The 24,530-nt window shown below is 42.6% G+C and overlaps 1 protein-coding gene across 5 annotated transcripts in view; it reads right to left on the bottom strand.

Annotated features, from left to right (window-relative positions):
- The window catches only part of LOC143372348 (cysteine-rich secretory protein 3), a 79,552-nt gene that overhangs the window by 19,211 nt on the left and 35,811 nt on the right, over positions 1 to 24,530 (bottom strand). For all 5 annotated transcript variants that reach the window (XM_076818468.1, XM_076818469.1, XM_076818466.1 and 2 more), the window contains 2 exons: positions 11,501 to 11,598; positions 6,492 to 6,628 (listed from right to left, as the gene is read on the bottom strand). In XM_076818468.1, the coding sequence (XP_076674583.1) occupies positions 6,492 to 6,628; positions 11,501 to 11,582 (219 nt within the window). In that variant the 5' untranslated portion in view covers positions 11,583 to 11,598. The remainder of the gene's footprint in view (positions 1 to 6,491; positions 6,629 to 11,500; positions 11,599 to 24,530) is intronic.

Below are 24,530 nucleotides of genomic sequence, written 5' to 3'. Positions count from 1 at the left end.
AAGTCACGGTAACAACTAGCCCCTACCGACACATGTAGCAATTTCAAAGATTATTCTGCTTATACATGTATTCAAACGATAAACACTATTGCACCATGTTCTTAAATGTCATTTGATCCATAAGAACGATTCAATCTATAATATCTACGTTAAATAATTGAAATAGACCAAAAAGTAATGATAGAAAAATTTTTACTTATCTGGTACGCGACTAATAGGTCCTTGCTTACAACCACACAATTCGCTGTCGCGGACGCTATTAAAGTGGGGGACAGAGTGGCGTGATCAACTCACACGGAAAAAATAATTTAAAGTACAACGCTCTTTTTATTTTCAAGATAGAGCCGTCGGAACAACTTACCCCCGGAACTTTTAGCCCCGGTCTCCCCTAATCGACTTCCTCTAACTATCTCACTTTCGTTACCATTCACAGTTGAAACTTCTCTTTCACCACTACTGTATGTTCGATTTGAAATATGACCCCCCTTTGAATTCATATAGGGACTCGAATGGTGTTCCGTCCGTAGGCGGAATTTGGTATCTGGCCCGTTGAAAGAAGTGTTTATTTCAAGGCGCCAGTATTCTTGAACAAGGCGCGACTTTTCCAAAGCGAGGTGCCAATTTCCCTGGCGTACAAGGGGATTTTCAAAGGCCTCGTTGTACTCAGGGGACAAGGAACTGTTAGGGCCCGATGACGGGTCAGAGGTCCTCGTAGACGCCGGCCTCCCACTGACTTTCCCAAGACGAATTTTCCCTTTCCCTAATTATTAGGGGAAAGGGAATTAGTTTGCCGCCGGAAAGCGTTGTTCTGATACGCACGAAGTGTCAGACGCGCACCTACGTTCGCTAATAGTTTAGTGACACACGGTCGAAAAGAATGGGAACGAATGGAGATTTTTAAATATTTTTCCCGATAACAAGCGCTCACATAACTGATCAGTTAGCTTTAATGAAACTCATGTTGGTTTGCTAGCGATTTCGGCTGACACAGACAGATCACCCATACAAATTGCCATGGCTAACAAGCTGCGGCATTTTTGCCGTTTAATTTTCATCAAAGTCCAATTAACGGCGTGCGGCGGACAGGAAAGTTTTTCTAGCCGACGCCGACGGATTAAACACAGGTTACAGGGTCCGTGAGTGAGCTAGGAATTAAATTACATTGCTTTTACCATTATTAAGCCGCGGCCCGATCCCCCAGCCCACTGGATTGCACCTTTTGTCGTTGCCTTAAGGCTTATATAAGCTTCTGCGGGACTTTTGCTAATAAAAAATTGCGACGCTTGCGGAACTAAGCGGGAACGAGGGACTGCTTTATGAGCTCCTTTCAGAAACCTTTTCCTGCTTGGATTATTAGTACCTTTTGTTAGTGGTGCGGATATATTTCGCGGGGCGGATGGTGCAGGGGGTGAAAGAAGCCGTTGATTTTAAATGAACATGACGCAACATTAATTTGTGCTGTAACATTAGTTAATAGCTTCTAATTAGTGGATAGCGAAATTGAGGAATATTCTGTAACTGTTATGTTAACATTGCGTGTTCTATGATGCTATGGTATTCGACTTAGTAATAATGTGTATTATTATAATTATAATTACAAGCTTTTTAATGAGATGCTATTTAGGAAGCGAAAGCAAAATCCGATGCTTATTAAATATTCATCACTTGAACATCCCTCTTGGGCGTGGGGATGATGAAAATACGTAGAAGATAACGAAACGAGCACGTCATTTTGCAAAATTATTTCTTGCGTCAAGTAGCTGTTATTAAAGCAAGATCGACGACGTACCTGAATCTAATCTGTGAAGTTTCAATTAATTGCGAAGAAACTTGTATCAAGCATGTACTCAAGATAACTTCCACATAGGACAAAGAGTTTAATGCTTACTTAATATTAAATTTTTTAATAGAATTGCCTCTAAATTTTCTAAATTATCATTAAAATATCACTACATATACCATGGATGTCAAATAAGAGACAATGGCCAGAGAGAAGATAAAGAAAATTAATTTTACACGCCTATTAAATATAACCCTAAAGAAAGAAATAACCGTAATTCAGGTATCTATGTACTAAAACAAGCTTTCCTAAGTCCCAATGTGTTAGAACCCCTACACCATTGGAAAAGAGCGCTCAATGTATATTAAAGAAAATAAATGTCACGCCTTCAAAGACATATCGACGAATTCTCCAAGTGGAAATGCATCAGCTGTACATTCCAACGAGCCAAGCGAAATTTGATTATTTCCAGCACTCGACAGAATACGCCAGTTTCCAAGTCGGACGCGTTCCCTTTCGTCCCAAGAGGGAATTTCCAGGGTGTGTTTAAACGCGTTCCAAGCGGATCGCTGCCCGTTTGAGCGAGTGGAAACATTTGTAACGCGGCTGACTAATGACTATCCTCTCCCCCACGGCAGACAACTCCCCCCTCCCCCCTTGATGATGTAATGAGCCGCCCTTTCTTCGAAAAACAAGCCGACCAGTTGCTTTTGTCGCAACAACTAACGAAGCGCAGAAGAAACACAAAGGAACGCACTCTGCCAGCGAGTTAACCCTTTACACGACAATTCCCGAGAATGTAGCTTGAGTACAACTTCCAAATGCAATTTGTACGTCGACCGAGCGAATTTTTATCTTAACATTTGTATACTTTTTTATATTGTTGGGAATACACTGAGACAGTTGACTATAAAATTTAATTTTCTGCTCGATCGTATGTCAATTTCTGGTTTACTTTAGTTCTACTAAATCTAGTTTCTTATGCATGCTCAATATTTTCTGGTGCTCGATGTAAGATAGAGAAAACGGAGATGAAATTTTGAAAAATGTAGTATGTATGATATTTTTTTGTAAGTCAATACTGCAATCTAACTTTTTTAATGTTTGGAAATCGGAACGGTGGCTTGAAATGCAAAATTGATTTTAGTTGGCCTGAAATGCTTCTACCATTTCGTGTGATAAAAAAGAGGTATTGCAAAAATTAGCATTGCAGATTACAGTACCTACAGATATAACTGATATACGATGATTAATTTTTGTTCGTACTGATGAAATTCTGGCTTGTTTAATCCACCGGTGCAAGCCATTTAATGCTGATTGATATCGTAAATCAATTAGCTTTTGACAAAGCTGATCACAATAATCACAGATGGGGTATAATCTCGAGTATTATTGAAAGCCTGGGGTATTTATAAGAGAAACTCTATTGTATAAAAGATTGCCATCACAATCAACACACCTCTGTATATATCTATATCTTTCCACGACATTAGATTCGATTTCACAAATTTTATTGAATGAAAGAAAGAAGATTAAAGCCGTTCATTGTATTCTAATTAATTTGGAGCTCGCACTTACGACTCTGAATAAGTAAATCTTGTATAACAAACTGGTATATTTCCCTTAAAAAAATTTACAGTAACTTTCAAACTTGCATAGTCTCGCTTAAAATTGAGCATCTAATCAAAAATCCAATGATTACACAAACTATATTAGTTAGGTCAAATTATGAATCTCGGACTGATGAAATGCCACAAAGTGAACATTCCATTGTTTCATAGATATTTTGCGTTAAATACGACCAATGCATAATAAACAACGTCATAAGTCATTCCCTGATCCTGATTATTCACCAGTAATACATCAGAGGTGATAAATATCTCCACAGCATTCATTACTGTTGAATAATGCTTGACCAAACAGCAAACCGACACGAGACTTCTGTCTCGTTGTCTACTAACGATAATTCCCTCTTTCGACTCGATTTGTGCATATCAAATAATTATTTAATTCGAACATTATCGTTCGAATTCAAAACCCATATATTACATCTTGTATCTGCAAATACTCATATCCAAGAAGAAGAAAAGAAGAAAAATAGAGACACGAAATAACCAATTTGTAGTTCTCCAAGAAAAATGAGAAAAAATTAACAAGAGTTATTTGAAATTATAAAATATTTACTTCCTAGTACAGAGAATAGATTTTAGGAAGAAACGATAGCGTTCCTTTTAAAGGTTTGAAGAGCATCGACGAATTCAAAATAATTCCTGATGTTTAATATGGCATACACGAATATGGTAAAATAAGGGAGGACTTTTTGATAGTCCTGCTATTACTTCGTATTCCGATTGCTTCTAAGGAGGGAAATGTAAAAGCGTCGAAACGATCTACGTAGGTAGTTTTAAATATTTAAACCCTGGAGCTTCGTTGGCATTCGTAATCTAGTCACGTTACGACTGCAGTTCGACGAAATGTTATTCACCTACCGGAATGTGAATTGGAATGTCGCAATGTGGTGAAAAGTCACATACTTTTCCTCTGGAAAGCAACGTGTTTCGCCCACGAACAAAGGGGTGTTTATTCGAATTCAACGTGCCTCCTAATGATAAGCTCACAATGCAGAGGCTGAGCGAGCTAGTTCGGGAGAAAGTTTGTGAAAAGAGAAGATAAACATGTCCCAGAAGTTAAACTAAAGAAGTTCAACTAAAATTATTCAAACAGAGGTAGGTACTATATTTACATATGATTTCTACTATTGATGTCACACAAGCTAAAAATTTTGAAAAATATTTAGAATTTGTAAAAAAAAGGAATTTTCAAATACACATCTATATTCTTTATTGAATACTTTATTTAAAACTAGGAAGTACCAATTCTGACATTTTATCGACATGGTCACTTTTATTAACATTCAGAATGCAAATAAAACAAGTAACCCATCTACAAAGTGAACTTGAGTTTTATTTCTTCAGCTCTCCGAACGTGCAGACGATTTGTGGTCGCACGTGAATGGTAGCAGAAAATAAACCAACGAACTGCCGGGTGTATCGAGAACACCAGCAATTTTATACAATCCTCAGACAATGCATCGTCCGAACAACACATGATAGCCAAAGATTTCCAGCTGAAACTTCCATTGCATTACCGAAACTGGGCTATAAAATCGAAGGAAGGGAGGTGGGGTTGCGACATTGTTTATAGGTAAAGTAGTTCCAGAGTCCTGATTATGTAAACTGCAGTTCGTGCGTAAAGTTTAATGCCGGTTTTACGGGGATAAACATGATCCGAAAGTAATTTCCATTCTCGCGATAAAACCAACGGGAGATTTCGGTGTGCTCCTCCGTCGACGGAATTTCGGAAATTGTGCACGAAAAACCGATGGGTCCCTTTGCAGAGAATAATCCGGAACGTATTCAGAATGCCAATATAACTCGAGGACTTCTCAAGGCCGAGGGTAGAAATAAAAAAACACTCGTTTACATTTTGAAATCAGTTGTATTATAAGCCGAAGGCGCGATCCCAACTTTCCCCCAAAGAATTTCATATACCGACACGAATAAGCTGGTGCTTCTGTCTCATCCCACCCTCGAACGAAAATCTCGGCGAATCGATCGCGTTAAACGCAATCGAACGTAATTTCCATAGAAAGGAAGCCCAAAGAATCTCGAACACGATCCCATCTAGAGGAGTGCTGGAAAATTACCGACGCTATTCGCGTCGCGGGATTTCGCCCAGGGAATCCGTTGAAATCGATGGAACTTCAAAGCGCTTGGCGCGGCTAAGGGTTGGAAACGGCCCACGAACGCCCCCCACGTCATCCACCTTTCAGGGTTATGAGCCCGTAATGCGTCCGGCAGGCTGAGAAACTATTCTACCGATGCAAAAGCCCGTGTTCAAGAACGGTCAGCGAACCTTGACGCTGAAACACCCTTTCTTTCTGTCGCAAAGCCGATTCTTCTCTGGCAATTCAACCCCCATCCCGAGACGTAATCTGGCACTCTACTGCGAAGGGAGCATTCACGATTTTCGAATAAGCTCTGGGCATTGGGTGGAATTCAGCTAAATTTGTCATTCGGCTGATTTTTATCACTCCACATAGGGCGATAAGAAACCGTGATGCTTTATTAATTTATTATCGAGTGTGAGAACCGTGGTACTAATTATTGGGTTGGCGCATATAAAATTACGAATCGCAGATAGCGTGAAAGAAAATAAAATAAACGAAGTAGTTAAAAGGGAGAAATTATTTGCATTCAAAGTTCCCTACGCGAAACGACAATTTCATGTGGACCAACCTAAGTAATACCTCCTAATTTCAGATAATCAAGGTCCTACCCTACCAACAAAACACAACGGATTCTCAATAATCTTAAGCCTGCTTAAAGCCAGTATTCCTTTAATTCAAGGTGGTACTCCAAAGAAGTTAAGAAGATCTATTCAGTTCAGATTTTGTCCCATTTAGGTGCCTGGAGTTATCGAGACCGCGCCGTAATAGGCCCTTTCACACGAGACACTTCTGTAACTGAGGGCTCGAGTCGCACGCATATTTACGTTCTCCACTTTTCATTAAACGACTGAATCTCTTTCTCCACCCGTGAAACGTGCTCGTGCCTCTGTCGAGTGAATGCATCTGAAACACCACTCGCGGGCCGCACAAGTGTCTCGCGTGAAAAGGAGCCGCGAGTAACGAGCTTAACGAAGCGCTTACCATTATGAGCATGTTAGAGGCGGGAGGCTTGACCTGCGTGCGAAAGTAGTTGTGAATATCGACGATCTTCTGGCGGACCTTGCTGCTGCTCGTCCTGATTAGCTTGACGGGCACCCTCTCCCCGTACAGCCTCGGCGCTGAAAGCAAATGCAAACAGTTGCACTCCCGGCAGAGGACTGCCGCCGATAACTGATATTCGTTGTCAATAAAAGTCCTCGGCTGGTACGCGTTGCTCCATTTCCTTCCCTTCCGCGAGCGGAACAAGTGTCCGCTTTAAAGGGAGAATATCGACTGCATCGGGTACGTCCAAACGGGCAATAACATTCTATTTTCATACCCTTTACCCTTCTGGCCCCGGTGGAGGAGAGCACAGCGGGCGCGGCGTCTCGAGCATCGCGCGCCAGACAGGGCACGGAATATTTCCACGGAAATGCCGCGGGAAATGTGCTTTCCCTAATGCCATATGCGCGAGCATTCGGGGCGGGCGCGGCGGAGCTCTCTTCCGATGCACGCGATAGTCGAAAGCAAATGCACGATATGTAACGATCGGTGTCGCCAACAGGCGAGGTTTGTAGCGAAGGAATCGTCGGGCTCGAAATGGCAGAGGGAGGCTGAGGGAATTTCTTAAATGGTCAAGGAATTATCAGCGTACCCGTGGAAATTATTTATCTGCTTTCTGTTACCTTTTCATTGAATTCTGAAGTAATAACATCCAATATGGTTCCCTAGCATTATTACAATACACGTGAGTTCAATTGCTTCAACTTAATATTCGTGGGGTGGCCCTCGGTCATACTTCAAATGAAATGCCACACACCCTCGAAAATCCCGAATCTTTCTCTTATAATATCCCTTCGAGCTTCACACCCCCCCAACGCACGCGCGTCGCATGAATTTTTATTAGCTCAAGGGTGGCAGTGCCTCTGAGCTCGCGGCAGGACCGATTTATTACAGACGTCATAGTTCGCTAACTTCGCCCCCGAGTAAATACGGACCGCGAGCCCCTTTCACAGACACGACGACAGCTGCGACGTCGAAGATTCCGCCGCGGCGAGGGCAAAACGAACGAGACCCGTTTTTCGACATCAGCAGCAGCATTTTTCGGCGAATCAACGGGCGAACTTCTGTGCCAGAGCCTGCAGGGGCGCGTGGCAAAAAACTTCGCCAGGAAATTATGAGAGTCGTGGTCCGTATTGAATCTCGCGAGCTACAAATAGACACTGCCCTCTGCAGCTTTCACCGACCCCACAAATTGCCATCGCGACCTTCATGAGTTCGCTAAACGAAATTGAATGAATCAGCCCTTAATTCTTCCGCTGCCATGCCAGCCAAAAGTGGCTGACGCTACTATATAGCCTCCTCTGGAACGGCAGAAGGTTTAATCCTCGGATTAAAGTGTCCGAGTCGACTTTAACTCGGACTGTCAAGAATTGACTGACTTAAATCCGTAATTATATGTATTACAACCCACAAGGCGATAGGAAATGGAAATGCATTTCCTGAGCAATTTTCAGAAACACAGATTTAGCTTCTGAAAACAATCTGTAGAGTTCGAAATATCAATCGCTGTAGGGAAAGAACCGCGTTTCTAAGTGATAGAAGAATAAAAAAATAAATGAGTACGAGTGAAAATTAACAAATTGAGAAAATAATGAGACTGTCAAAGAATCTCGAAAGGAATATCTTGATCAGCAGCAGACTCGCTGAACAATCTGCACGTCGATTTTCCTTAAAATTTCCACGTTGTCCCGGCGAAACATTGTCCCAGTTCGCTCTCGAGGAGATAAACGTCGTCTACCGATGAATAATTCTCTGGGAAGTTTGTTTCAACCCCCCCTAAGTACGGATCAAGCATTTGGCCTCCGAAGTTGAGAGGCGAGCTATTCACTTTGGCCAAAGTTGATCCCCTGCCGGACCAAATGTTAAATTAGGGTCAGAGATTGTTTGGGGGCCGTGATTTTATCAAGCTACAAGTGGATAACAATCTGATCCCTCGTATTCGTAGCTTGCTCCGATAAATTAGGGTTGAGAGTAATCTGCAGGGAGATCAAGTTATCGTTGCTTACGCCCGACCGCTTAGCTTCGAATCACGATATAGATGGGTGTAACGTGTAATTCAGGGTGTACTTGTCTAATATCGCCGAAGGACTTTAATCCAGTCAGGAGGACTTGATTGACTCTGCTACAACGTAGGTAGGTACGTGTTCTTTCATTGAAACTTTGCTTGATCGGAGCTCCCAGTTTCTAGAAATTCATTTATAGCACTCGAAGTGTAAGGGAGGATGTGAACTTTAACAAGTGGAAAAATTGGAGAAATTTAATAATGTTTTATTATTCTCTAGAAACGAGCTCAACGTTTAGGAGTATTTCATTTTATGGCAAGCTGAAGGTATGCGAAGCCTTTGGAAAACAAACTTTTTCAAATGTTTTGATGCACTTCTGATTCGTGCTCTTTTTATGACGGCTCTATATCGCGAACAAATTAAATTTAATACAGATACTTTTTATTGCTTTTCTTCTCGAAGCAGACGCAGGATTCAACAATTAGTGAGTGAAATTAGAAACAGAAATATGGAATACTTCAGTTTAATTTAGAGCGATGATTGAAGAAATTACGAGAAATGTTAACATCCATTTGCTAACATGCATTGGAATATGTTTTAGTGAAATTAATTTAAACTCGACGGCAGTGGGAAAATTCTACTTTGGAATTACTTAATTTGGAAAATTGTAATATTCCCTCCGTTCCAGAATAATATCATATGAATTGATAGTAAAAATGAATCTTTTATTATATTGAAACACGTTTTAAATTTCATGAACAAGGCTGTTACGGAGTCATGTTCAAGCTACAAATATAAAGCTATTAAAAAAACAAACTCTTTATGCAGAATATGAAATTCAAAAATTGCATTCTCGCATATTCAACGTTATTCTATCAATAAAAGCAGTACAACTTCCGCCTTTATTCCTTTATTCATGAAATTCTCGAAAACATATTCGACTTTACTTTATCATTTTCACTCTAAACATATTAATGTGACGTGCAGCTCCCTGAAATTTAATAATGCTTCTCATAAGCAGCGGAATGACCAACCCATATAAATAATAATAATTAACAGAGCTCCTCGAAGTCAAATTTTAACTTCAAAGGTAATTAATTCCCTTGTCATTACACAGCTCAGATAACAATGAGCCATAACTAATAATGAAGTGAAACGTAATAATAATACTAATTTAAAATGAAAAAAATTATCTTTGAAAAGCTCGCATGTTTTATCTGACACAAATGAAATAAAAGGTATCACTAATTAAATCCACTGAAATATAAATTTCCAGAAACTTATTTCTAAAATGTGAAACCAATTTGTAGCAATATACTTACATCCCACTTATTACATCTTAAAAATAGAATTTAATACGCCAGTTGGGCCAACAAGCTACCCAGAATTATAATATAATTGAATAAACTATTGTTCTTGCTGCACACGAGATTTCGCGATACCTTTCATATCTCCATGCACGTTTCCCTGCATAAATTTTACTTGCAGATTATGGAACTCTCCGAGTAACCGTGCTCGCGGAACTACTGCTAGTATACCAGCATCCTGGAGCATTGTTTATAGCAACTTTATATTGGTACTCTTTCTCGGACCCAAAATTAGAGGCGATGAAGTTTAGAGCTCGCCGTAACAGCTGCGCATAATGAATGTTCCTGCGATCTCCAAGATACCAGCCTCGCCATTCCTATCGCTTGCCAGAAACCCACGAAAAATCTGAGCAACCCTGCGTTCTTCCATCGCGATCCCTCTTACCCTAACATTCTTCTACTCTATTAACACGTCTCGTGCCACCTGAACCACGATATTGATCGGGAGTGAATTTTTCATTCAAAAGGAGAAGGTACTTCTCAATTCAGTGTCGAAATCAAAATAGAACAAAAACAGGTGAGAGTATGAAGAATATAATACAATTACAATTTTATTATAATTGAATATCACAATCTACTTCTCTTATCGCTTTTTATAGCGCCACTAAAAATTGGAATTCCCACCGCGACACAGAACGTGTTATTCTATTAGTACAGATATCTCTCGTTGCAACTGAAGTTTCAGTTGTATTCACGAGTATATTCATACAGAAATACGTTTTTGTACTACGTAAATACGGAATTGGGAATTTTCTGTTCAGAAATTAGGCGACTGAAAATTTTAAGGACAATAGTGAGTCAGAGTTGTGAAGAATAATGAAAATGGTATAATTCAACTAGAACTGAGTGAAAATAGAGCAATGATACTAACGAGGGAAGATCGGTAAATTTTTCGTTTATGCCCGTTGTCGGTTCTTCGGGGTGAAAGCACCCCTTAAAGGTTAATGTATGATTTCCTACTTCCCTGTGCCTATATCTTGGAAACTGTAGTAAATATAACAAATTATTAAAATGAAAACTTAACGGCTTTTTAAGCTCTATAAAACTGTGTAATCGAATTGTTTAAAATTTGTTGTTTAAATTAAGAAGAAAACCACGTTTTCTTAATCTTTTTAAATATGCATGGTATAATTAACCTTTAAGGGGTGTCTTCACCTCGAAGAACCGAAAACGGTCACAAACGAAAAATTGCCTGATACCTACTTCCATTAAGGTCCTCTAAAAACCTGCACAGTTTAAAAAAATCGGAATTTTCGGGCAACCGTAGTAGTATACAAATAAAATTGCAGAAGTGTAATTTTTATCCACCTTTGTGCACAAAATTGAGTGGGATGAATTTAGCCACGACCAGAAGCGTAAAAAGAGCAGGTACTTTATTTGAATAAGTGCGCATGTGCAGGGAGGGTAGTTCTGCGAGCAATTCCTTTTAAAATGCAAGAAACATCCAGAAAATATCGTAATAGCCCGGCGAAACAGAATTCTCGGGTTGTTCGCGGGCAATCCTCCCGTCTGGTAACCGTTTTCCGAGGGAGGGAAGGAAAAAGGAGAGCGAGAACGATTAAAATAAATGATACTTTACTGGGCTTGCTGCGATGCGTCTTCCGTGGCACGGCGGCTGGCAGCGCCAGAGCTATCAGCACGATAATCCACAGCCACCTCATAATTTCTGATTACAACCTGAAACAAACGAGTAACACAGACGTGTTATTCCATAGAAACGATAGAAATTTTAGCCAGCTTAATTCAGAGTTTCAAGAGACCGTGTAACCTTCGCCCACTGACCCGCCACGAGTCACCGTTCCATTTACGCGATGCTCTAAGCAATTTCTTTTCCCTCTCCCCACTGAATTTAACAAATGAAACCATTCTTTCCATTTATGAAGAGGAAGCACGATGCAATCTTCATTTCCACCCAATACTACGGGCAATTTTGCTTCGTCTTCTGTTGCTCTCGGAAAATTAATTACCTCCTTCGATAAAACCTGTCTCCTCTGTAGAGACGTACCTGGCAAGTACTTTTTCAGCCATTGAAATGTCGCAAACGCGCACCACGACGAAAGACTGGCGCACAGAGGGTTCCTGAAATAATCGCGGAGCAACGATTCCGAGTACTCTGTAGAGCATCCCTCTGTCGGCATCCAGTCCCACCCACGATTATCTCTGGCGTCGAACACATTTCGCATCCCGAAGCGCAAACACGCGACGCGCAAACAGCCGCACAATTCCCGAAAATGCCAAATAGCTCGCGTTTATCCCGCGGAACTGGAAAAACACCATCACAATGGCTCTGCGAATGGAAGCGTGCCGATCGGTTTACCTCATCGACGGCAGCCCGACAAATGAATCGCAATTAAAGAGGCGCGGGCGACTCGATTTGTTGTATTATTATTTAACGATAAAGCGACGGTGCCGTGCTGCCCCAATTTCGGCGGAATAAATATTGAAATTTCAGGCGCAATTCAAATATCGAAACCGGAGCTCGATTACTGGTGGAAGCCTTTTCCTCGCTCGTCAAGAAGACGCGAGATTTTCCCCGTCCGGGGGCGAGATAGCTCGCGCTTCATACTTCGACTACAATATCTGCCAGGGAAACGTTCGTTTTTTTTCTCTTTCTATTCGCGCTGAAATCGGCGTAGGAAGTCCATTTGGTGCTTTTGTTATCAGCCGTGTCGGCGTGGAGGGTGTATCTGGCCCGACTACCCCTAACATGTTTGCATACGATCCTGCAGGGGATCCGCGACCTCGTAAACGAGATATTCATTTTCTAAAAGGCGCACGAACGCGGAGGAATGTCCAGGGACTACTCGTTTCTGCGCAATCGAATTTCTCTTTTCACCAGTGCTTTTCACAGTGGTTTCGCGAAGCAAGTGGAATTGGAAAATGATGGAAACAGCGTGGTGGAGGCTATCCCCTGAAATCGTGCTTTATGTATTTCGATAACAAGCTGTTACAGATTTCTGTAAAATCAGAAGCCTGAATTTAGTGGATTTAGTTACTCGCCTGTTTCATCGCGAAGTTATAATGCATTGAAGAGCACCACGAATGTTAAAGAAAATTTTTCAAGCGTTTCGAGATCGTATTTTTGGGAGAAAGAGGATTAGCTGTAGGTAGAAAAGAAAGTGTATTCTGTGGGTTTCTGTTCCCAGGGAGCGAGGTGGTGGTTTCCAGGGCGATGCGAGCTGGGAAAGCGAAAGAGAGACATTCGGCGCAGAAATGTTCGGTTTTCGTGGGGAGAACGATCAAGCAATTACATCCAGGTCGCGTCTTTCGCTGGGGCGCGCCTCCTTTAGCGCCGCGGCGCCTTTGGATCTCTTATATTTTCATTTCCTGCTCTTTTCTGGCCGACTGCCTCGCTCCTCGTCACGGGCTTTCCATTCCCGCGCACGTACGCGCCCGCCTATCTGAAGCGGATACGAGCACGCGACGTCGTTTCGCCGCGAAAAGAGCGGAGATAAGAGGGGCTGGTAAGAGGCTTTCTTTAACGAATACATAACATAGCCCACTCGCGAAAATAGAAGCCCACCAGACCGAAACCAACCGAAGCCGCGGGGAATCGAAGGAAAGATGCACGCGATATTTAAAAGACTCGTCGCGCGTGATTCTCGGCGAACGATCGAAACCGAGGGGAATAAATTAGAGACACTTCTGCGATATTTCCGGAGTGGTCTGAGAAACAGATTGAAGTGATCAGGGAATATTTATATTCGAGATCTTTTTTATGCCTGTTTCTTACACCTTTTGCACGTTCATGCATTTCTGTGGCTCTGTTTTAATTTAATTTTCTGTGGAGACTAAATGTGATGGAGAATTTTGGAAGATTAAGATACGAAAGATTCGTGGTCGATTTTAGCAGCCTAGTTTTCAATTGGAGAAAAGTGAAATAGTGGTTTTTAGTAATTTAATTTTTTAGAATATAGTGGTTTTTAGTAATTTCAAGTAACCTTCTATGGAATAGGATTCTTGCAGGTATTTGAGATGTCCAAAAAGGTGGGCAAGTTATTTCTGATAGTGTGCGAAAGGAACGTGGAAGTATGAGAAGTTTTACGAGCGAGAGGATATTACCGAAGTGCGCAGAACAGTTTTACCCCATTTTTTGAAAGGCTCGATCTCGTTAGTACGACTGAAAATAAATCGTATCGCGAAAGCGGATTACACGTGGGAGTATTTTTTCCCTCCTCCCGTTTAATAAAGCATGATATTATGCAGCGTATTATACTTGGGGGCGCGCATGAATGTATTCAGTTTCGTTACATTACGTTCCGCTTGAAAATTCATCTGGACTATTTTAATACGACGAAACTGTACCTCTGCTTTAGGGAACGGAGGCTCTCGTTACAGTCGACTCTGGAATAGTCATCGCAATTTATATAGCATTCTAACTTACAAAAACAAACACCACGCAATGGTTAAAAAATAAAAAAATAATATCTTTTCACTCAAATGGAAAAATCCAAATATTTTCAGGCGATCAGAATACCTACTCGGTTGAAAGTACATACATCCTAACACTCCAAGTGAGTTGAAACCTTCCTTAGAAAAATTCTTGAAAATTCTCGTGCGTGGGTGGGGAAGCGATAATATAGCATCACCCTTGATTATTTACACCCAACATAACAATATGTATTTTTTAATCCCTCAATGGACCAAATGCTACACAAATTCTATATAAAATACAATTCTATTCCACTATTTCCTAACAACCAATATCATACCCAAACTTGTCAGCTTTCCACCTCAGAATCCCAAAGGTTCTAGAACTGCACGATGCTCGCAGTGCGCCCTGCACAGCCGTGCGTTATTAACACACAAACAGCCCCGAGGTATTCGCCGTAATTAAATGACCAGTCGAAAAAGCGCCGTGAAATGTGAGAAGTTCGCCACAGTTTCGGCGACAGCGCCGCGGGAACTCGCGTGCACGCGAAAAGTCGTGCGCGAAACGGCCGCGGGGGTGGTTTTTGCGTGCGAGCGCACGTCTCATTAATCACAATTCCCCGCTTCGCCGGGAGATTTGATTATTTTCTCGTGTCCACCGACGCCGCGGCGGGCGTCGATGCCCGTGGAACCGTATCAAAGGCAAGCCTGACAAACGAAGACAGATTGCGTTAAACTTGGATCGCCGTGGGCAAGCTCGTGAATCGAAATCGAATTTCGCGGACAGCCGTTTTTCGCGCGCGAACGCCTCGGCAAGCTGCGCGGAAAATGAGCGAATTAGGGGGACGAGTTAACGGGACACGCTGCTCCCCTGTTAACGAGGACGTACGCGTTCACGTTAACAGGGGATGCGGAGAAATTAATTTTGGCTTCGGGAGAGGCGTGGGGATCCAATAGTCTAATACCGTTTTAATTTTCGTGATTGGTAAGGGGAGAGAAGAGTCCTGAGAAAGCGGGGATTTATTTTTAGTTGTTAGATTCTTAAAGGAAGATTTTTGGTGTTTGTAATACTCGTGGAAAAGGGAATGTGAATTATGTGTCTACAGGATTTTTTGTGGCTTCTCTTCTTCGGTATTTTATGGTCTCCAGGGACACATCGCGTGATCAGGTTAATTCTTCCTAAGTTGAGGAATACAGGTAGTATTATAATGAATATTGTCCCTCTACATAACAACGTATGCGTCTAGATTCTACGTTTGTAGCTCGTGGTTTCACCGGTACAATAACAATGTTTAAAGAAACGGGAATTACTTCCCTTGTGTGCCTCATGAACGGTTCCTCTACTAGATGAGACGAGCAAGTAGTGGCGGTCAGTGTGTGGTCAGACACCGCTCCCACCGTAGATGCATTTAACGTTATACAGCGAATTAAGTTACAAATGCACCACTAGTAAACAGCCCATTTTACTCACTATTTACATACTACACTTTTGGGAATTTCAAACACATTCGACTGCGCGGAAACATTACTTTTTTTTTTAAGCATTTCAAGCCTTAGGCTTACATCTGCTTTATATTAAGAGAATTACATTGCTATTACACCGATCATATTAACATACACCCTCCTAATGTTCCGAATACTTCAAAGAATCAGATATTGAAAATTCCACTGTATCACCCACCTTCGCCTGAACCCCGCTGCCTACCATCGAATCCAGTACCCCCTTTCGCATTTCCTGTTTCGATCGGTCGATACCCCGTTACGATATTTCCCTCCAGCCGCTTGCTCAGCAAACGAACTACCTCCTGGTCTCTGGTCCCCCCTCGTCGGAGTTGGAAAACCTTTGAAATTCTGCCAAATATTCGCCGCTTAAGGTATCGTTACGCGTTCGGCCTCGATACCCCGGGAGCAAACGACGGCTCATAGGCCCGTGTCTTGTCTCGATTTCAGGCTCGACCGATCGGAAGCGGATAAGAAGCAGAAAGACGGAGAGGGACAGAGGAAGAATAGGGCGAGGAGCGTGGATCGGGGGAAGCGGGGAACGTGTATCTGCTCTATATCTTAAACCACTTTGCATGCGCTCCCGTGAACCGTCCTCTTTCTGCTCGATTCCTGAAAGGGCGAAGGATTCCCGGGCGAGCGGCGAGGCGCGGCGCAGCGGGGGAAGGAAAGAGAGAAAATGAAAACGGAAGACATAAAAGCGTCTGCATGGTCGACGGAACAGGGGCGCGTAGACGAAAAATATCTTTGACGTTCGATTTCGAGGGCCCTACGACGCTGACTTTATTGCGCCGAGGATTCACCGTGTATGCACCGAACAGGGATCCTGATCCTTCGCCTTAGCCGAGTATCGAGCTGAAATTGCACGATGTTTACCGACAGGGCGGATAAAGGTATCGGTCGCGTTTACGCGCTCCCCCGTCGATGCCATCTCCTTCGACGGCGAAGAGACGTACATCGAGACCTTTATTCCTTCTTCGCTGTCGTTAATTCGATGCGATCGACGGTTCTTAAATTCAGTTAACAATTATCGGAGACATCTATGCTTCTCCTGTAACAGTTTGTTGAATAATTGTAACCTTTCGAGGCAGAGGGATGTTGTAAAAAAAGCTGTCTCGAATACGAAGAGGTAGAGATTTTGAATCTTTTGCTGTGTAGTAATAGGTACGATTCAATTTTCTTAGAATACTAGCGAATTTCACGAAACGCTGAATAGTAATTAAATAACTATACAGGAAAAGAATCTGCTAGAATATACTGGAAATAGTACAACCCTTTTTTAATTAATCCCGCACATTAAATGTTTGATGTTGTTAGTCCGCAATCATTGTGCACCAGGGCGGACGGGAAATTAATTTTGTGGTATACAATTGAAATGAAAATAATTTCACCTGTGATTCGTATCACCTCCGAAATCAACGTATTTCAACGCGCTATAGAATAACTTCTAACCGCGTTTCGCTCGATTTATTTATACCGCTGCTTATTTACATACGCCCCCCACCACCATTGTCCAATTAAAGAGACGAATCAACGACAGCGCAGCTGGTTATTCGTAAATTCATAATAATCATCGCGCCCTCGTTTCAAGCGACACAAGTGCAAAGGTGCGGTATGCTCGTGACGTGGCTTTCTCGATGGAAACAGATGAAAATGATACGACGCGGACAAATCGTAATATAAAACGAAAATTCAGAGAATTCCTTCGTAAACGTTAACTTCGTCGGAAATTATTTTATCACTATTACGCTAATACATATTGACTTTCGTAACAGACGAATCATGTACGCAGCATACGATTAACTTGAAGTGAAAAACTTCAGTCCCAGCAAACATTAAACAAGTCCCTCAAATTCGACATTTTCAACGTGCAACTTGCTCTCCACTTCACGAAGAATTATGTAGCGTAACGAAGCCGTGGTGCATCAGAGTTTTGCGCTCTAATTTATAAACACTCGGTATATTTACTTGATTTTGTGGCGACGCCGAGAGAGCACCCTCAAAGGTGGATGCTGCGGTCGCGCGCCTCTATGCCAGTAGTAGGAGCAAGGATAGGATCAGCCTGGTCTGACCAGAACCCATCTCCACCACTGAAGCCACCTGCTTGCCATCGGCGAGAGACCGTGTTGTGTTTCGCAAAATGTTACAAGCTTCGTTACAGATCGAATTTACGTGTGAAAGCTGAGTGAATGCTGAGGCTAACGCGGGGCGACCTGACATACCGCAGGAAAAACATTTGCTATTTTCAATCGACCTTGCATTCCACATTGGACTCCAACATCTGTCGCCACATTTGTATTCCCAATTGCAGCCCCCCTTCGCTTGGATAATTACTGCACCCATTTCCCTACGTACCCACTTTGTAACATGTTATGTTTAAATTAATATCAATGTATACAGGGTGTTCGATAATTGGTGGTAAAGATGGGCAGAGAATTGCTCTATACACGAAGGTACAGCTATAGGTACCTATCATTCTCGAGTCCCTTTAATTTTAGCTTCGTAATTTTGGTGCATGATTTTCTGAAACTCTTTAGGCGGACTAAAAGTGTATATTTCAAAGAAATGAATATATTTCTACATTCTATGTTGAATCGGTGGATTAATGAATCTTACTTTTGCTCTACGGCTCAGATTGAACAGCTTTGTCGATATTTTAAGCGAAACATTCCTTTATACAGTCATTTCGTGACTCTCATTAGAGGCGTTCGATCGCGCCCCGTTTCCTATCCAATTTTAAATCGCGGATCAAAGGCGAGGACGGGCGTGCTTTGCAGAGTCCACGGGCATGCTTTTCGGGGGGAAATATTAAAGTAAAAATTTAATTACAACGCGGAGTTCGACGATGAAACGCCTTTGTAGCCGGCCCGATATCAAAGTCCTGTGTAATTAAGAGAAACGCAGACCACGGATATAGGGTGGCCAAAAAGTTCGAAATATACGGGGGATCAAATGAATTTCGGATTGCCCCCTCTGTTTCGTGTAATCACATTGAAAATGCCCTGCTTCGTTATAAACACCTCCGTTCCGACTGTGATCGACGTGGTCGTATCTTCATCTATGAAATCGAACGAAACTACATAAAAAATAGATTTTGCAACGAGTACGTTAATTTACCTATTAATTCTAGCCTCTTCCTCGTGGTTCGATAGGAAAGAAAGTATCGAAACACCCGGATCTCTTGACCCAACCCAACGAGAGCTTAAAACAGCAGAAGAAAGACAAGAAAACCTGGAAGGAAGTCTTCGTGAATGAGTAAAACCGTTTGCCAGCTGCACACACTCAGCTGTAGCTCTACAACCTAAGATACATCCACAAAGAATAATCTTGAATAAAGACAAAGCAGACTCCTGACTTTCCTTTTCTACGGGTCGCAGGAGTACGTCTCCACGAGGCTTCAGAGGAGATCGATGTACCGATGTCACGAATACGTTCGCAGGGACCGTCTTTTAACGAGGTTATCGAAACACCCTCTACGACTCGTTAGCTCTTTAGCGGAGGGGGCTCCGAGGATATTATAAAAAGCTCACAGTTTCGCGAAGCCGCAGCTTAAAGGATGGGGGTACGATCCCCTGAGGAGATCCTCCATCGTCAAAGGGAGCGCTCGGCCAGCCGCCTGACTTCCACTAAGACCTCTGTCGCGTTGCTCGCATTTCTATAACCGAATCGCCGTCCCCCCGCAACGCCGGGCCATTTTTCGTCGACAAAGGGCCAGATACCCACAATCGTCCTCCGATGTGCCCGGACATGGAAGGGACACGTCGCGGGAAACGAGGGGAAACGACACCAGAGACGAGGAAAGGCGTGGGAGGAAAAACGAGGCAAAACTGGAACCACGGCCGACCACGAGGCAGAGAGAAACGTGGGAACAATGAAAGGGAACGGGGGACACGCTCGTTGACGGTTCCTCTTTGCCGCGTTTCGGTAGAGCGGGGCCGGAACCGGGCCAGCCGAAACTTTTTCCAATGTTCGACCGAGTAAAATATCGGCCAAATAACGTCCCTGCCAGCAAATGGCCATTAATTCGCGGAGAGAAAGCTCCTCGTCCCGAGGAACTTTGTCTGTTTCCCGATACCGAGGCCAACCCCGTCACATCACACCCTCGCCTTCCACTCTGGCCAGGAGCTGCGCACTCCGAATTCGGCGTGTCCACCCTGTCTATTCAGACACCGAATTCACGTTCCCTCTGCAGACACGATCGAACGAATACAAGCTGCCAGCTATGAATATGCAACGGTCGATCGAATATCGTGGCGATTCTGGGACGGCGACGAACCACCGCTTTACATCCAGGGGACACGGCGCGGTGTCGGAACTAAGTCGATGCATTTCGTTCGGCGTAATGATTAGTTTCTTATGGTTACCGGGATTTCCTATATTTCTAAACTCTCATCTGCTTTATTCGCAGAACGGTGGTTAGTGGCTCGTTTCGGTATTTTTACTTTGCAGATGTGTGTGCTTATTAAATTATTAAGGAGGCTCCTTTAGATGATTTCTTCGGGACGAGATTCGCTTCTGCCGCATATTCGACTTCGTTTTTCTTAGTTGAAGAGATGGGAGTTGCGGGATAGCTTCGTGATTCGATAATCGCGGTGATTTGTTCGATTTTTCCAACGCTTCAGGCACGAAATCACCGTTAAATGCTAATCTTCTTGCGGGCGTAACTTCCTTTTTAATCTAAACCGTGATATAAATTTACTTTCACCAGTCTGCGCGGCGTTAGAAATTGCGCCATAAATGTCCGCGCGGGCGGCTTAAGTTCGCGAAACGACCGCGAATTCATAATTGAGACATAAAAATAGCTGAACTTCCGAAGTGCAATCACGTTTTACGAGCGTGCAACTTAACGAGCTCGCTGGCTTGATTGGCGATCAGCTTGAAACTTCTTTGTTGCGAACCTGTGATCGCCTGTGATCGGCGCTCGCTGACAGTACTACGTCCTTTTCAAACAATTTCATGAAAAACAAATAATTCCACGCACAGAAGGACTATATAAGAAACCCGCATACTTAATTATTTTTAAGTCAAGATTCTATTAATTAAGTTCCCCGCGATACTTCGCATAAAACAGAGCAGATAATAAACTGCATTCACAAATAATTCGATTCTTATAAACTGGGGTAATAAAAGTGTACTCGGGACATTTTACTGAAAAGAGTTCCAACGTCGACAGCTTTGAATAGCCTGGTCGAGTATAAATAACATAGAAAGCCGAACGAAGTACATGTCGAAGTCTTTCTCAACATTCCATCGACACAATTTGCAAGTTAATGATCAGCCGTGCTCTGGATTCGTGGCATTGTTAGACCACGCGAGGCGCTTACTTCTGTGCTTGACATTTTTAGTCCCAGAGAGAGAGTGGCACGGAATAGCAAAGGGTGTCTATCGGCAATCGATTGTATCCGTCCACCATGACCATACAGGGTGCTTCAAAGTGCCCGATACAGCTCGAATGATTCCTCGTTAAGAAAAGTTCAATGAAACGCACGAACATAAAATTCGTTCGTAGCCAGCTTTCGTTTCAGAGGAAATCAAATATCAAGATGATAATGTTTGGTAGCGATCGACTGAACTTCGATTTAACAAATAACCTTATAGATGTCTAGCGTATTTATAATAGGAGATAATATTGTCTTCTTATAACAAACTATGTAGAAATGGGATAGGAGCACGTAAAATAAATTCGTGAAGTCGAGGCTTACGTTTGGTCGATGAACGTGCTCGTGCATTTCCAAAATCCATTTCCTCGAAAGTAAAGGGTCCTACCAGAATATTGATTACACACTTTTCACCTATTCCTTCGGGAATGGGGACTAACATTTAGTTTCGTTGAACTGTCTGCAAGTTTCTATTATATTTATGTACAACAGATACAATAATAATTTCTGGTGAAAAACATCCGCGGAGATTCGTACAGAATTGTATGATTCTTTAAAATATATCCTCATCAAACACTTCCAAAATCGATTCCCTCGAAAACGAAGTCTCCCGTGGAGCAAACTTTATTTCCCACTGTTCGATTTGTTCCTTCAATAGGAACTGCCTTCCTTCAGGTTGCATCGCGTATTTTGTGACATCCTGCGGAAATGCGCAGAGGAATCCATAAATTCGTGCCTTAGTCAAGCACACGTGTGCACCCCATACCTACATTTACAAAATCGATTCTCTCGCAAACGAAGGCTCGTACAAGAATGCTCCATTCCACGTTTCCGACCTGTGCTTTCGAAAGGAACCTCCAGGCATTTCGAGACACGCTGTATAGAGGGGAACACGCTCAGAAACGTCTGATTGTTATGCAAACACGCACGTCCATCCGGCTGAATCGAAACAAGGCGTACCAGCTTGTTAGCGGGCATAATAATACCCCTGCTTGAATCCCACTGATGGACGAAGTTGCCAAGCAATTTTGAGAAGTTTAAGCCGAATTATAGATTGATCAGTCTGAATTTCCTGAATGGAATTTAAAACCGTAACAAACAAAGTTTGTAGACACTGGGAAATATTAATGTCTTGGTAGCGTAATCTTCGAAAACGAAGGGTAAATTGTGTTTATTGTCGTTTGAAATGAAAATACCTTAGATATTTGGATAGAGGGAAATATAATGGCAAATTTTATTGAAGAAATGGAAAATTTAAGTGCAAGAGAATTTCAGAAGTTTAGAAAGGATAGTACGATTAGTAGAGGATACTTAAGATTTCTTAGAAATTAGAATTTCGTGTAACTATAGTTCCAGTGTAGTAATAGCGATGAATTTTCTTCGAATGAAGCGATGCTTTATATTCATAAAACGTAGAGGAAATAAAGGGAAGACCTGGAAGCAAAGGGACGGTCGCCTTTTCGAAGTGAAGATAAAGTTACGAGGTAATTTTGATGAATCGAAGGTGAATTATGGAGACGGTGATGCAGCAGCAACTTCCATGGTCCTCTTTTTCTACCCGCCATTATCTGTCTGGATGTTCATTCTCGATGATTTATTTTCTGATTCATTGGGAACGTGAACAACACGAGTTTCTCTCGAACACAGGCCATTTGTAAACGAGAATTACGAAGATTTCGAATAAAATGAAGTTATTCCAGAATAACGAATAATTTTTTATTCGAATGATGCGCTGGTACGTGCAACGCGAATCCGTTAAAAATTTATTCGAATAAAAAAATTATTCGTTATTCTCGAACAACTTCATTTTATTCGCAAATCTCATTTGCAATCATTCGCATAAAAATGTATTCGAATAATGCCCAACTCTGATTATAAGAAAGGAAAGATCTAGTACCTGTAAACAGATTGTAGTCTTAAAAATTCGAAGTCCTTTACGGTGTCCCAAATGGAATAGTCTTCTATTAATCTCGGTGAATTATTTTATATCCCCGAGTCGCTAAACAAGCCAAACATCAATTTCAATATTCATCGACTTCACATCATCAACTATAAGCTAAAAGCAGCTGATCGATACCGAAAAAACTTCGACACCTTCTTACACACTTGCGAAACAGTGGCCCCTCGCCGATAAATACATAATCGTTACGAGGTGCAGGTGAGGCACCAAAATGGGAACGTAGCACCCCGTGCATCCCGCGCCCCTACGTTTAACAGTTTATTGAGACGAACTAAAGCACTGTGCGATAAAGTTTCAGCGCGGTTGCGGGAGAAGGATCTCGTTTACGGCCTCGTTTCTGAATCATTGGCGCCCCTCGTAAATCGATCCAGCGGGCAGATCGTAATTCCGCGATGCAACGAAATCACGCGTGGATCGTTCGCGGCTTGACGAGCGAACGCGCCACGGAACAGGGAAAACATTTTGTCGCTTCGCCGGCGAGAAACCTGCAAAAATGCATTTGCATTCCGTGCCTGTGTTTAAAGTACTCCGCCCCTCCCCACCACCTCCCTTTTCCGCGGCGTCTATATGGAAATTCAACGAGAGATGAAGCTCACAAAGGTTCCGGGGGTGGAATTAAATATCGCCGGGCGAAACAGTTCAAAGCGGCGCGCGAGAACGTTCGACGTTCGCCGAAGTTGAATGAAAACATGCCAGCTAGAAGTATCTCCTCCCCTGCTTTTAATTTTCCCCTGTTTTTGTCCGGTTTTCAGCTGCAGTCACTGACGTCTCGTTGGGAGGGTGCCTGGGGGTGTACTTAGCAAGTGTTTTGTGGAATTGTGGGAGATATTGTACGTGTCTTGGAGGACTGATTTTAAAGACGAACAATGGAAGGTTCGTGAGTTACAGGGGTGTAAGTTAGACCAAGCAAGAATTAGTCGAGAATTTGGAGCATGATTGCGTATTTAGACACGAGAAAGAGGTCTCCTCGAAGCCTTGTAACGTCATAAGGAAACCCCTGTTCAAACAACTCACCCACGAGAATGCGAAGAATACATACAGAGTTTAGGAACAGACATTCTCTTCTGAAATTAAGCATCACAATTCTGTCGATTCGTCGGCCAAGTTTCATCCAACAGAAGCGCCCTCAAGTATCAAACACAGCTCCCATTGCCAGCCCAGCCATAAGAAATCCACAAAGCGACCCAGTAAACCACCACTAACCACGCCGACACGGTCCAATTTCCTCCCCCATTTTACCTGCAGTCCGTGCCCGTAAACAAGCCAAAATGCCTTAATGCCATCAAACCGAGCAAATAGACAGGCAAAGGGGTCCCTTTTCTCGCTTCTTCCAGACGCCCTCGCGAAAATATTCCATAAAGGCGACGCTCGGAACAAGCGATCCTGACTCATGGAAATCC

This window comes from Andrena cerasifolii, chromosome 8 (genome assembly GCF_050908995.1).
Source record: "Andrena cerasifolii isolate SP2316 chromosome 8, iyAndCera1_principal, whole genome shotgun sequence".
Taxonomy (NCBI): domain Eukaryota; kingdom Metazoa; phylum Arthropoda; class Insecta; order Hymenoptera; family Andrenidae; genus Andrena; species Andrena cerasifolii.
This window is presented reverse-complemented; position numbering and strand designations above follow the sequence as displayed.